Source organism: Biomphalaria glabrata, chromosome 18, assembly GCF_947242115.1.
Source record: "Biomphalaria glabrata chromosome 18, xgBioGlab47.1, whole genome shotgun sequence".
Classification (NCBI taxonomy): domain Eukaryota; kingdom Metazoa; phylum Mollusca; class Gastropoda; family Planorbidae; genus Biomphalaria; species Biomphalaria glabrata.
Genome location: NC_074728.1, coordinates 3,016,645 through 3,032,557, shown reverse-complemented (window position 1 = coordinate 3,032,557; position 15,913 = coordinate 3,016,645). Strand labels below are relative to the sequence as shown.

General features: G+C 36.2%; 1 protein-coding gene across 3 annotated transcripts in view; it reads left to right on the top strand.

Moving 5' to 3' along the window:
* Positions 1-15,913, top strand: part of LOC106073270 (uncharacterized) — a 353,065-nt gene that overhangs the window by 280,752 nt on the left and 56,400 nt on the right. Inside the window, exon 2 of one of the 3 annotated variants that reach the window (XM_056016625.1) lies at positions 6,837-7,312. The exons of the other annotated variants lie outside the window; for them this stretch is intronic. Coding sequence (XP_055872600.1) covers positions 7,190-7,312 — 123 coding nt within the window. The 5' untranslated portion in view covers positions 6,837-7,189. The remainder of the gene's footprint in view (positions 1-6,836; positions 7,313-15,913) is intronic. 3 annotated transcript variants of the gene reach the window in all.

Genomic DNA, 15,913 nt, shown 5'->3' with positions numbered 1-15,913 from the left:
TATCTATCTATCTATCCATCCATCCATCCATCCATCCATCCATCCATCCATCCATCCATCCATCTATCTATCTATCTATCTATCTATCTATCTATCTATCTATCTATCTATCTATCTATCTATCTATCTATCTATCTATTTAACCATAGTAACTCATTACGTATATCTGTCTGGATCTTTGCAAGTTCTTTCTCCCATTTCCCTTTCTCGGATCAAGTGAAACATTTTGCGCAATTATTCATTGGTCGATGACCGAAAGTCGTATGACTTTCGCGGGACATAAACACGTTTACCAAAGTTAGCCATGACATGGAAAAGCGAAAACAGGGCTGTGCACTTATAGCATGGCGTCGCACTTTTTTTGGAAGACCTAAAATATTTTGGCACCTGAGATGAACTCCAATTGGCAGCAAGACTGGAAGGGTTAATCCTCTCGTATAGTCTCTGCTGTTCGGCGTAATGCCTCATAGCTTCCATACAGGTCGAGTGACTCTGCAGACACATTTCCATGCAGCTCTCGGTGTTGCGGACTCTCTTGCATGATGTGCGCCACTGTTGCCACTGACTTTCCACGGTGTCGGCAACGGGAATCAAAATTAGGCCGGAACCGGGCTAAATAAGCACCAATGGGGTAGTGCACCGTTCTACACTGAGCAATGATCTGTTTGCACCAGCTGGAAATAGGCTGTGGAAGTCGCCTAAGACAGATTTCTAGGGAGACAGATTTCTGTCCTGTATGCTGAGCAGCACAGGAGGTTGAATTAATAATAAGTGTACATTGACCACTCCTGCACTACCAGAATATGTTATCTGTAATGGGGGAGAAGTGATCTTGCTATCATAGGGTCACAATAGAGCCATGTCTATACACTGAATACAAAGCTTTGGAGACACTAGAAACCTCTTAGGGACTTGATTAAACAGGAAGTACGAAGCTCGATATTCATTTGCCAAGGAATTATGGGAAACACATCTCAAAATACCTTTCAATAAACAACATAATTCAATACCCCGGACTCCCTTGTTACTCTCAACCTCCAAGAAATTAAACTGTAATGCCCACTATCGGTAATAAGCTGAACTATAATCTTCCAACTCTGAAGTCACCCCCCGACTCTCATTTTAGAATAAGCCTCTTTTGGTCCACTATTCATATTAAAAAAAAAAAAAACATGAATTAGTCGTCTACCAATGAGAAAAGGCAGTCGATCTTATTTGAAAAACAATTACTGGTTTCTTGTAAATGAAAATCAAATTACGTCCCCTTGAAAACTTCAGCTCAAGAGTAATTGCCCCTTTACTGAAGCCGTGTGGGTCTTCGTAGTGTCTGTATCCTCTGAAGATTTGAGCAGAGAGTTTTTCTGGCGATGGAAGACTCCCTACAGCTATATAATGGCTGGCTTCAACATGACTTCATCTCTATTCTTGGATGTTGAAATCGAATTTCAACAGGAAGTAAAAATGTAAAATAGTACTGTAAAACAAAGCGGAAGTAGAATTGTTGAATTTTTTTTTTAATTTTTTTTTGCTAATTTGTTTGTTTGTTATCAATAAAATAGCGTAGTAGTCGCATCACTAAACGTCTGTTATGTTGAAGCATGATTTGTCATATTGATAATGTCATAACATGCACGATTTTTATAGACAGCGGGATACGAATGGGTACGATAACTCTTTAAAAATTTCTATTGTTTTCTTTAAGAATGCGTGTAACTATATTGCTCAGATTTGTCTAGTTCTGTGAAATAAATTGCGGATAAGACTCATTGAAGCCAGTATTTTTTAGTGACTTTGAGAAATGTGTAACAATAGAGGATCCTTGACCTTGACCTATGTCTTTGAACTTTCTAATGGCATACTTTATTACTAACCGCTGCTTCTATTGCTATTTATTATTATTGTGTTTTGAACTTTACTGAGAGTGTTTTTGGTGTGGTAAGCAGGGTATGAATAATATTTTATTTCAAGCCTAGTAGACCAGAGGTTCTCAAACTTTTTTTTGACCCGGGGACCTCTATACATGGTAATAAAATTAGCAGATTGGTGAACTGGTTTTTAGCTAAGAGTTTATTTTGATTGTATACAATTTTCATATTTCTGCGGACCCCTTACGGTTGTCTCACGGGTCTCTTCGGGTGAGCGGACTACAGTTTGAGAAGCACTGTACTAGACAATCATGGGATATGAGAATTTAAGTTTCGTCGCCACAAGGAACTGATCGAAACCCTCCATTACCCACCCAGCCTCTGCAGGACTTTTACGCCTTCACGCTACTTGATTTTGATATTTTTTTTTCGTCATTTCCGGTCAAAAACAATGCACGTCTGCTCAGATTTATTTTTGGTAATACCTTGATGTTTTTCCCACGTGCATTTCTGTCACAATCTGATTCTTTTTATTTTAATTCATGCATTCATTTGGCACCAGAACAGTGCTTCTTCTTCCCTAGTGCCATAACAGCGTGGAACAGGTTGCCTGAGTCAGACAGGAAAACCAACGACTGTCTAGAGTATATAAAAATTCTTATCAGTTAAAAAAAAGCAATGTTTTAAAAAGCTTATATCAATTCTATCTGTCTGTCTGTCTGGTACATTTGCTATATACGTTATTTCTCTCCCGCGCCCATTCTCTGATCTCATTATAACATTACTCAATAGTGTGTTTTATCTAACAAAACATGAATCACACAAAAAGTTAACCATATGGTTACTAAGTATTGGTAATAATTTTTTTTTGTTCCGGTATCAAAAAAAGGAAATTAATGCTACTTATTAAGAGATGTTGTAGTTTCTCCCACTTCCTATTCTCGAATCAAGTTGAACTTTTTCATAATTTTTCATAGACGATATTAATATAAGTATTAGCTAATCAATGGTGATTCATTAACTCTTTTTATATAGAAAAAGAAGCGTTTTCCTGCAGTATTGAGATATATGGTCGTATTTTTACGGTTCTTCCCCTTAGATCAAATTTGTTTTGTTTTTTAATATATCTTTTTATTTCGCTTGTTTATATAGTAAAGCCGGCTCTTGTTTAAAATCTGGCTGGCTCGGACATGTCACCCGTATGCCAGATGGTAGAATCCCGAAAGATATCTTATATGCTGAGCTTGTGAGTCAGACCCAAGGGCCGCCCAAGACTAACATATAGAGATGTCTGCAAGCGAGAAATGAGAGCCATAGGCATCAGCGAAAGTATGTGGGAAAACATTGCCAAAGACCGGAGTGCATGGAGACAGACTGCGTGCTGGGACAACCCTCGCTGAGAACAAAAAAATTGAAGCGGCCTTAATCAAGAGGGAAAAAAAGAAGGCTGCCCTGTCCGCTAGCCCTGAATCAGAGGCATACACTTGTACGAATTGTGGCAAAGTCTGCTGCCGTTCTAGAATTGGCTTGATTAGCCACACCAGATTCTGCCCCGTCTCAAGATTAAACCAAAACCAGTGACTCATTTGGGCGCATCCATTGCCTTTCGAGACAAAAGGAGCCATATATATTTCAACAAAAAAACATCCACGTTTTTACCACAGAGTAGGAACACTTTAAAATCAACGCATGCGTAATGACCCAATTGTGAAATTTACTCCTGTGGTGATTCGATTGGCCGCAGAATTTGAAAACATACAATGGAACAACAATGGCACTTAGTGGCTGGACTTTCCGAGCACAAAAGGGCGCGGGCTCGAAACACAACGTCACTGGCAAGACAATTGAGTTTAAAAGCGTCGCTGCATGATCAAATAACGTCAGGAGCGCTGGAGCGAGGCGGACCAACTGCGCAGGCTGATCAAAAATAAATTTGATCTGCATTTACGTAATCAGTTTGTGTGCGGTTTTGTCTTCCATGCGTTTATTGTTGTGGGCAATCTCGTCCATTCTCAAGGGAAGTGAACCGCTGTTAACTCATAATCTAGCCGGTTTGATAAAAAGAGAATTATTCTAGATATAGATCTACATTTCAATCATATTTTTAAACAGCTTTTTGTTTCTGTTCAGTGATGCCCAGGATTCCACCTTCGGGACATATCCGGTCCTTCATACTGTGATATTTTACCTTACACCCTCTCAACACATAAAACCTTGTATAATGAGGTCACAACTGATCTTTTTTTTCTGGTGACGTGGTCAAAGACGCATGTTTTGGAGATACCTTTGGCGTCATGGTCCCGAGGCCGAAAAAAAGTTTGAAGTTCGCTGGTCTAATTAATCAACTTGCTTTAATTACTGTGAAAATAATTTTTTAAAAATGACAATGTTTATTTATACCTATATTTATGAATGGGTCTGAAGAATTCATTTTCTTTTATGATGAAAGTTTATAGCTGTTTGGGGAATGGTCTTTTTTTTATTATATATATATATGTTATATGTTTATTTATTTACATATATTTATACAAAGTTTTTTTCCCTTTATTCATTGGAAAGAGGGATGTTGTTGTTGACGGTAGTTGGCCTTTAGCACCAATCTGCTGGTAGGTGCAGAGGCGTAGTGAGAAAAACGTGCGCCCGGGGCATGGTACTTTATTGGCGCCCCCCCCCCATCCATTTTCCGTGTACAACACATAGAAATAAAGGCTGGGTGTGGCGCCCCCCCCCCTTAAGCATATCGCACGGGGCATCGTTCCCTCCTTGCACCCCCCTCTGACTACGCTTCTGTGTAGGCGTACTGTATCTTAACTTATAAAACGTGAATCAACTTGAATAACTTCTTTGTGAATAATCCTATGTAAAAACTTTGATGACAATATAGACAAAATTAACGTAAGATGAAATGAAATCAATGTAGTAGACTTTAGTCATAATATAAAATGGTGTTTTGAACAAAATCTAACTCACTACAAAAAAACACGTCTTTTCACTCTGGCATTCTGAATTCGTCTCTCGTACTGCTGACGACAATGCCGCTCATTTTGCGTCACTCACGATCAATCGCTAACCTCTTCCCACCGTCACCATAGAAACACAAACACACCCCATAGCAGGAGCACAAAATTGTCATTTATCTGAAAATTACAGGGTTTAGCTCTCTTTCTGCTATTTAAAACAAAATTAATTAATTAGTACTTATTGATTATTTAATTGGTAAATTTTTCTGATTGATTGGTTTTCATCGACTATGAATAATTTTGCAAAATTTCAACTTAATCCGAGAATTAGAAGTGGAAGAATAAACGTAACAAGAGGATTAAATTCGTATATACATCCACATCTCTCATTAAGTAGCATTAATTTACCTTTGTTTGACATCAAACAAAATAAATAATCTTAATTATTTAATCAACTAATTGGTTATTTTGTATTGATTAATATCTTTTCACTAACAATGAATTAGTGTGCAGAGTTTCAATTTGATTTGAGAAAGGGAATTGGAGAAAAAAAAACATATTCTAATTTTTTAACTGACAGACAGACAGACAGACTGAGTGAATTGATTTAAGCTTTGTAAAAAAAAAGAATTGAAACATTGGATGAACTGTGAAGTATTTAAATTCCTTTCTTATCGTGCACTGACCCCCCCCCCCACGCCCCCACTGTCTCTGTCACTCTTATACACACATTCCTCGCGTATTCGATTTGCGACATTACCGCAGAGGCGTTTGATGTATTTTTTTATTTTTTTTATGACGCACGAATACAACGGACACACTTTGATACGGCCGTAAAAAAAAATGTATTCTTTTCACACTTCGGGTTCAAGGCCGTGTGACAATGTGCTAAAATGTCTCTCTGATCTCTCTGGGTCTAGATGTCTAGGAAAGACACACTGTCCAACAAATTCTTTTTTTTTTTTTCTTTCTTAGACGTGGTCTCGTTGCACTGAATAGACTCTTTGCTGACCTGATGGCCCTAATGGAGTTGCTGGTGTTGCTAAAGTTACATGTCCGTGTTACGTTTAGGACCCAAACATTTCAGTTTAAAGAACGTTTAGAAATCTGAAGACCTCTGTCTTTTGACTCTACGTCCAACAGCTCAAGCCAAAGAATGGGGGTACCGATGGGGGTACCGATGGGGGTACCAATTGTAAGAAGCAAAATTCTTTTTGGGAGTCCGAGTGGTTTCTGTAGTTTCTGAGCTGTCGTTTTATTTTTTTTTTACTTCAGGATTTTTAGGATGTCCACGAGGATGAAATTTATTGGGGAACGGTGGGTGGATGCAGTTGATAGTTGTGATGGTCACGTGACACCCTTGGTTAGTGTTGACTATAAGAACAGATAAGCTTAACTTCATCAGCCCCATAGATCGCAACAGTTTGTGAGGGGCACAGGCTCTCTCATTGTTAGTTACTAAATCGTTATTGTAAAATACTTTTCATGTGGTCTAAAGATGATTACCTACACCTATCCCTTATATTGTTGAACCTTTTGGGGCATCACACATGATCTTTTGGCCGTCTTCCTCCTTTCCTCTTTGTTTTTTTTGTTTGCCTTAAGTAAAATCTCATTCAATGACAGGCTCGTCCAGTCCACTCATTGACTTTGTCTTCCCATCGCTTTCTCTGTCTACTTTTTTCTTTTTCCTGGTACTGCTCCCCGAGAAAAGGTCTTAAGAGCCCTTGAGGACCTCGTGGCATGGCCATAAAGTTTTACTTTGGGTTTTGTGACAGTGATCGCCATTGTGATCCTGTTCCGAATCTCCTCATTTGTAGCTGATACATAGTCACTTTCTATAGCATCTCAATTCATCCCAAGATGAAGACATTGTTTTTTTTATCAGTACAATCTTGTATTGCAAACAGTTTCATATTGTAAAAAGCAAACTCAAAAAAGATTACCTACCTTTTATTTCTTTGTTTAACTTTTTTTCACCCCTTTATTCTACACCTGTCTTGAAATTTAGCGTGAAAAGACCAGAATATTTAGGTCAAGAAAATTTGTTTCTACCTTAAAAAATATTTATTTGTAATAAAATCGTGTAAAAAAAATATTACTTATCAGACTAAGACACGCTTTATTTAGTATCCAAAGCAAAATTGTCATAATGTTGTTTGACGGGTTGAAAACAGCACTAGCAGAATGAGTGAAATGGCGCAAATTACCTTCACGGCTGCTAACTGAATTACATTGTGAGTGAATTCTTCGGATATAATAACCATCAAACACGAATGATTTCTTGAAAAAAAACTGAAGCGTTTTGATTTCCGGGAAAACTCCGATGAGGAACCAGTGCCGCGGTGCTACCAGGCAGCAGAAATGGGAAATCCCAAACTCTGTCAGGGGGTGTTCGCAGCGGCTGCCATCGTTCTACTTCTGTCACAGCAGCTGATCGCCAGGCGGATGTGGCAAACGATTTTCTCAGACGTGAGGTTGCATAAGGTGAGTACGTCCTGAAATCTAGTGTGAAATCATCAGTAGTATTGCATCATATATTGCAACTTTAATTAAGGGGAAATGCGCTCGCAAAGAGTCGATTTTTCGACCTAATTGTTATCTTAGTTGTTTCTTTTTTTTATATGTATATCCGAGACTATACACTGCATTAATTTATTGCAACTTGAGATAGAAATATCAAATATGCAATTTTAATTGGTTGAAAAACAAGTGCGAACTATTATCAAGAAAGTATGTTTTAAAGTAGATTCCCTTTTCCTTTAAAGACCATATCAACTTCTTCTCTTATATAATACAGACGTTACTTCAAAAAAGAAGAGGACTACATCCTACGCGTCATGCATTTAGTCATGCATATTAACCAATGACCTAAACTCCGCCAAGTTACTGGTTTTCCTAGCTAGCTCAGGCAACCCATTCCATGCTCTAATAGCGCTAGGGAAGAAGTAGCTTTTGTACAAATTTGTCCTAGCATATGGGACGAAGAATGTATCTTTATCTTTGTGTCTTTCTGAGTATTTTTATTAAATTTTGTTTTTGTATTTGAAGATTATGGTTCAGTGTTTTATGTATAATTGCTACTTTACTTTTAAGTCTTTTATCCTGAAGACTTTCTAAATTTAGTGATTTTACTAAAGGTGTTACTCTAGTCAAATGTGAATATTCGTTTGTTATGAATCTCACTGCTCTATTTTGTGTCTGTTCCAGTTTCTTTATGTTTTCTTGAGTTTAAGGGTCCTAAACAGAGGATGCATATTCTATTATTGGCCTAACCAAGGTTAAATAACAATTTAATTTTATGTTCTTTTTTTTGATTTATAGAATTTTTTTTCTAATAAACCCTAAACTCCACTATATATCTCTTATACAACAAACAAGTCCAGCATGTGACAAGAACAATGAGCCAGACTTTCACGCAGAATTTACACGCTTTATAGCTAGTTTATGCTCGAGTGGTGTACCTGGATTAACATCTTTGTGTCGTAACTATGTAACATGTGCTCTTTTTACTTGTATTTTTGAAGGTAAGGATTTAGGGTTGAGAGGACAATTTTAGCACACACAAAGAAAATCCTAATAGGAACAAATAAATGTAATCATACGTGTACATACAAAGAAAGAAACAGAATAATCTTTAATTCATTGTACTATATCAAATCTATAAGATATTGACACATAACTTTTCATAAGGATTGTCTTCGAGTCTTTTAGATTGTACTTACGTACACAATTGTAATATATATGCCTATGTTCAAATGATGCTCCCCCCCCCAAAAAAAAATAGAATTGACTGAATACTTCTTACATTACATCTAGTGTAATATCAAAATTCATAGTATCATATGGCCTATTTCTCATTCTCGAACAAATTGACATATTACTAAATAATAAGTCGTTTTTTTGTTTTGGTCAATCTTTTTTTAAATGTATATTGTTTGTTTTATGTTTATTTATTTTTTTATTTTTGTTTTGGTTGGGGGTGGGGGGGATGTCACGTCCTGTGATGATGTTGGTATTAGACTGCAATTAAGTCTTTTTAAAGTTTAAATCGTGATCTTGAAGACCCGTCAGGAACTCATTATGTCCCGTCACGTTGATGGGTCTGGACATCTCGATTTGTTGGTATGTAATAGATCCCAAGTACAATCTACTTAATATGATCGCAAAGACTAGACTGTAAGACCTTAGTAGAGAGGGCGGGGGGTGAATCCCTACATCTGGTGTATGTTTCGTCGTGTTACAAGTTCTGTCTGTCAGTTATTTTTGTGATGTCTGATTCCCCCCCCCCCCCCATCCCCCCGGGCAAAAAAAAAAATGTCAGGCTACAAATACCACATGCGTGACATTTTTGACATGACATTGGAATCAGTTGACTGTCTATCAAAATTACTCTCTCTCTCTCTCTCTCTCTCTCTCTCTCTCTCTCGCTCCCTACACTACGTGGTATTTTACAAAGCTTATATCAACTCATTCCGTCTGTCTGTCTGGTATAAATGCTGTACAGGTTATTTCTCCCACTTCCCATTCTTGGATTAAATTGAAACTTAGCACAACTATGTATTGTTGGTGACAAGACACGAATCAATCAAAAATTAACCAATTTATTTGTCAATTAATTATATATATATATATATATATATATATATATATATATATATATATATATATATATATATATATATAGTAATGCTATCCATGGAAGTGGCAAAATATGCAGGTCACAGCTGGGGGGGTTGCACAGCCACGGGAAATACTGCACTCCTCACTTGTCTCGGACTCGAAGACAAGCCTTAGTATATATATATATAAAGAGAGAGAGGAGAGAGAGAGATAGGTGGGTAGATAGATAAATAGATAGACAGACAGACAGATAGATAGATAGATAGATAGATAGATAGCAGAAATTGTGTGGTTCTTTCAATTATATACGCTTTTTTTTGTGTGTAATATTTTGCTTGTTGTATGGCTGGGTAGCATGATGAGTGACTTTTCATTACGTTTATTGTGTCCATGTTAAAAGCCTTGAGAAAAGTTAAGGCTGCTTACAACCAAATGTGTCCGCTCTTATTGATACAAAGCGAACTACATCTTCATTGACGTACACTTTGCCTTGACCCGTTTTCTCTAACGACTCATTCATTTTTCGTATGTTTCCTCCACTGCCATGTTAAAGCTTTTGTGTTTTTTGTCATGTTTCTATACAGCTGTAATAGATTTACTATAGAAACACGCTCGGGATGTATCCTGTATATTCTTACGCTATAAATTGTAGTTTCCTTAAATATTCTTAGCTCTTTCTAATAATAGAGCTTGGATATATATGTTGGGACTTCATCCTTCGTAACTCTTTGAATCGTATGTCATGAGTCATACATGTATGTCAAAATGTGAAAGTCTTTAATGTAAACTTATTTAGTATAAACATTGGTATTAGCTTTCAAAAACAATTAAAGTCCACCTTTTTTTGGCTATATGTAGAGCTTATTTATTTCAAAAGTCTATTCAGTTCTGTCTGCTGTTCTGAAATCGAGTGCCAATACTTGTCTTTACATTGAGCGATTGTTATCAAGCATTGATGACGTAATTACTCTGCCGGATCGATACAAATTTAAAACCAAACTTCCGGCTACAAGTCATTTACACGTCCCGAGATTCAACCTGAAACGTGTCGTCCGACATCGCAACAGATGCACCGGGAAATTTACTGGGAAATATTTCAATTAAACAGGGAAATAATAGAATAGTACCGGGAAATAACAGAATTATACGGGAAATAACAGAATTATAACTGGAGATAATGGATGTATACCAAGAAATGATAGAATAGTACCGGGAAATAACAGAATTATAACTGGAGATAATGGATGTATACCAAGAAATGATAGAATTATACCGGGAAATAATAGAATTATACGGGAAATAACAGAATTATACCTGGAGATAATGGATGTATACCAAGAAATGATAGAATCATACCGGGAAATAATACAATTATACGGGAAATAATAGAATTTTACCGGGAAAGAATAGAACTGTACCAGGAAAAAGTGTAATTTACCGAGAAATGTGCAAATGGATGGGAGAGATGGCAGATGTCAATAATTTAGAAACATTGGATATTTTCATGATAAAATTTTTAACCCAGTGATCTCTATAGTTAGTTTTGTTTTTCTTAAATCCATCTTACATTCTTGAAGCAATAAAATACAGCAGCAAAGATCGAGAATAGAATACGATAAGGAGAAATATACGAGAGATGTAATGAATGATAGGTTGTCAACTAAACAGTATTAATAACTTTCTGCTACACGCGAAAGACCTTAGAAATTTGATTCAAAAGTGCTAATAAGTTTACACAAAGTTTTATATGCTATAGTTTTTTATAGTGCATAGCGTAATGATACCCCCGTATTTTGTTGGAGTGAAAATGTGCATATAGCAATGTTCCTCATTTATCTATCTATCTATCTATCTATCTATCTATCTATCTATCTATATATATATATCAAAAGGCAATATATGTGTACAAGATATGTCTTTTGTCATTAGTTTGTTGGTCTTTCTTAATCATCTTTCGTGTCTACAATGGACACAGTGAGGCGTGTCTGTGTAACATGAAATTTACGTCTATTAGTAATTAATATGGTCAAAATCCATACATCAACATATAAAGATGTTTGCTTCTTTTGGCTGAAGATTTGACGCTGATTCTAAAAGTAGGGCTGCATAGTTCTAGGTGTCTCCGCACACATGAACGCTCATTCATACTAGGCCATCATATTCAAAATTAATAATCCACAATGTTTGTGTTACGCCTATCGAGGAAAATCAATAAATCGATACCCTTTTAAGTGACAGACTTCAAAAATAAAAAAAAAATAAAAAAATAAAAAAAATGATAAGATTTTCTCATAAATAAACGACAACAATACGCAGGGCTAGGTGACACAAAACACGCTCGTCTACTAAACTTGGAGGAGTTAGGTGGAATCCCGAATGAGAATTCGTACCAACGTGATTCAACTTGAGCTTAGTTGCTTTTGCATGCGGATTAAATCCAGTATGTCAACCTTCGTTCAGAGACGTCTCCTCCATAGAAAAGTTGACCAGAGCTCACTGTACTTGTTAAAGTAACACTAAGGTACTCTTTACAAGCCAATCCAGTGTACTGTTAACTACTTATGTAAAAACAATTTATTTAAATATATTTATTGTTACAAATTAATCCTTTAAAAAATTGTATTGTAATATAGTGACATTTTTTTTTAATTCTTCTTAAACCTGACGACGCGTATTTGCTGAATTTCTATAATGCAGACCTATATTAGCAACTATTATTGTCCTTTAATGAATCTAACTAGCACTGTGTTCTTATGACATTTATGCTAGACTGTATAGAATTGATGCTCATCTCAAAATGTTTCGCTAACAACTATCTTGACTTCTTCTTTTCATACGTTCGAACGTTCAACATCGCCCTTCACCTTTGCAAAATCGCCTCATTCTGAGTTTCACTATCACACGAGTGGCGTCACCTAGCGTCGAGTTCCTCTCCAGCAGAAATGACAACCACTCGGTTGTTACAGCGTCCTCCACACACCCCCCATCCCTATTTCTAAAGTAGGTCTCCACAGTCTCAGTCCTAAAGAGTAGACCTTCTGGTGTCGCAATGATTGCCCATAGATCAGCCTCGCGACTTCCTGTCAGTCCCTCAATAATAACACACACACACACAGAGACGGCTGCCGAGATCAATACGTCGATTTGAAACAGAAATATCTTTTGAGACTGAATTTCCGAAATGAAAAAAATAAAGATGCTGCGAACCGCTTTCAACATTTCTTGATGATTCTTACAATAAAGTAAATCTGTCTTTTCAAATCTTATTGGAAGTTGTTGTTTTGTTTTCATAATAAATGAATACCAAATTATCTGCTCTTAGATAACTTATTAATTGTATACGGTTTACGTTCAGTTAGGGTTTTAAACACAGTAATATAAAAAGAAGAGAAAGCGACATTAAAAAGGGGGGAGAGATATAATGGGACTTAAATGAAAAAAAAAAAGATTAAGAGATTTTGAAATCAATGGACAAAATGCAAATGTCAAGGACGTTATATTGAAAGAATCATTTGTTGTGAAAGAAATAATAACAAGCAATATTTTAAAAAAAATACTTTAAAAAACAAAACAAAAACAAAGCTTATATTAAGTGTATCAATCAGTTTGGATCAGTAAATGTGATTAAATTTGTAATAGATCGAGACTAATAATAAATCTGTGAGATTAGAAATATTTTTACTAACTTTTTTTGTTTTGCGCAATTTCATGTTTTTAGCTTTTTCAATATGCTATGATCCTATCAATTGTCTGGACCAGTTGGAAAAATGAAGGGAGAAAGATAGGGAAATTTGGGTGGATTTTACCGTAATTGGTTTTTAAAAGCAATTTTTAAAAAAGGAAGGGGCGAACGACCTGGATTTGAACTCGTGGCTCACGCCTCCTCGGTCGGCCGTGCTAGCCACTCTGATAATGAGGTACTTATGATTAGAGAAGATTGTATAGTTATATATTGTTTGTTTCAATTTAGATCGGAGACCTATAATGCAGACTAAATAAGCTTTTACCACCACTTGAGTCAAGTACAATTTCTTTCCCTTGTTCGAGATACCAAACAAAATTATTGAATACCAATAGTAAATGAAATAATTGGTTAATTTTTTTTTTTTTAAAGTCATTCTTGTGTTGTCAGGTAAAAGAAATAATTGTGCAAAATTTCAGCTTGTTCCGAGATTGGGTGTCGGAGAAATAACGTGTACAAAACTTTTACTAGACAGAGTGAGTGGATAGAAGCTTTGTAAAAATGTCAAGGACGTTATATTGAAAGAAAATTTTTGCGAAAAAAAATAATAAAAATTACTTTGTGCTACGATGTGTGTTATTAACTATTATTGGGTTTTCAATACCTCTGTATTATGTATACCGGTTATACCGAGAAGCTTGTTATTTATGACAATCTACAATGAGGCTACATTCCAAGTACTATTGACAATAGGTCAACTCGATTGTTTAAAAAAAATATGTAGTCAACATTTTGTCTTATAACTGGGAAAGTTGTTTAAAAATTCTAATCCTCAGGTTGTGCCAGAATTGTAGAGACTGACGTATAAATCTGAGGGGGATAGTTTGTTAGTTTCTTGGTGACTTAAAAACAGAATGGTGTTACAGAGTGCGTGTACGAGTTTCTGATGTAACCATGAGAAGAGGGGGAGTGGATGGTCTGGTTACGCAGGCTGAATGGGTTCTGATGAGATCACGATGGGGGTCTGTCGTAGTTTAAGTTAATAACTACTGGTGTGAGAGACGAGGAAGGGAGACAAGCGAGAGAAGTGAGACTGAAAGGACGTGTGTTTCTAGTGAGTTACGCATCTTGTTCAAAACATCATTTCACTTTTATGTCTACAGACATTGGCTTTGAATTTGTGTACATTTATACACAAACGTAATATTCATATGTGTTTAAATAGAAGCTTGTTTATGTTTATTTCAAGCTCTACATTGAGAATTTTCCCTCATGGTTGTCTCCCGAAGCAATACCGCATTTGGGTATAGCCGCAAGGCAGCGGAGGTTTGGATTCAGAGTTTTCCTTCTTCTAGATGGGTAGCCAACCAAGGCTAACGAGCCCCCTCCTGCCCAAAGCTTACTGGTTTAGGCGCCAGTTGCTCGCCTTAGTCCCCTTCTCCTGTCTGTGGTTACGGTTCCGCCAGGCTCAGTATCTGAACCACAGGAGTTGGTGGACTGGTTGTCAGAGGCTATTTGAGACTCATGCCATTGGAAGCATTTTATAGGTAATGATGGGCTAATGACCATTACCACTTCCGGCGTTAACAACCTTGCGGAATATAATAAGTTCTTATCGGTTTAGTTTTACTAACAAGGACCTGGCAAATACAATGCTATATTATTATAGTTAATATCGTTTTTTTTTTTGTTTTTTTTTAGGGTTATCCTAAAAAAAAATATTCTATTTTTTTTCATGCAGTTTAAACGTATGCAGCCGGAAATTTTGGTATTTATTTGCTTATAAGTCTCATTATGATGTTACGGAAATTGGTTGTGGATATTAGAATAAAACTAGGAACGTCTTCATAAATATACATACCACCCTTATAAGTGTGCTAGCTATTGGAGATTTTCACGATTAACTAAACAATGTCAAGGACACTAAATAGAACTTCAAAATTTCCAACTAAATGAAAGTTACAAATTGAAAAGCTTATAAGAAATTTATTCTGCAGGGCTAAGGTACAACATAGTAGTATCACGTAACTTTAAAAGAAAAAAAAACCTAGCTTATCTATACTTCGTCTATGTATACACCGGATACGCTAAAAAGGTTTCCTTTTATAGATGTTCCACCATGTATGAAAATCTCTTAATATATCTGATCCAAAAAATCATTATTAAAAATTGATATTTGTGCTCGGGATTGAAGGACCTTGCTGACAATTACATCCACTGACCTTTGCAGGTTCTAATAGAGACGGACATTTGGATGACCAGCTGTCACACACCCAACTGATACATGGCCGGGGAGTGTCCCCTTTCAGCGAAGGTTAACAACTCTCTCCTGCCCGAAATTTTCTAGTTTACACCTTTTCCGTCAGTGTTAACAGTTCCCCCAGACCCAATGTCTAAGCCACACGTGAAGGCCAGGAGTTGGAATGATTGTTACAACCGATTACTGGAAAAAGAACAATGTTAGCTAATATTTAAAAAATAAAAAGATTCGAATATGTGTACACACAGGCTACGCATAGAGTCTAGTTAGTATGCTAGTAAGGAAAAATATGTTTTGATTTTCGTATTAAACTTCTGGAAATTAAACCACAATTCAGGGTATTTCCGAAACTAAATTAGATCTTATTTAAATGCGCATTTATCGAACAGGAAGGGTGACTAAATAAGCTTCATAAGTTTGAACAAAATATGTTATAAAACAAAGACTATAATGTTTTTATATCCTCCGTGATATGTAAATATTAATTTCACCCGATAAAACTCACATGCGCTCGGTACATTTT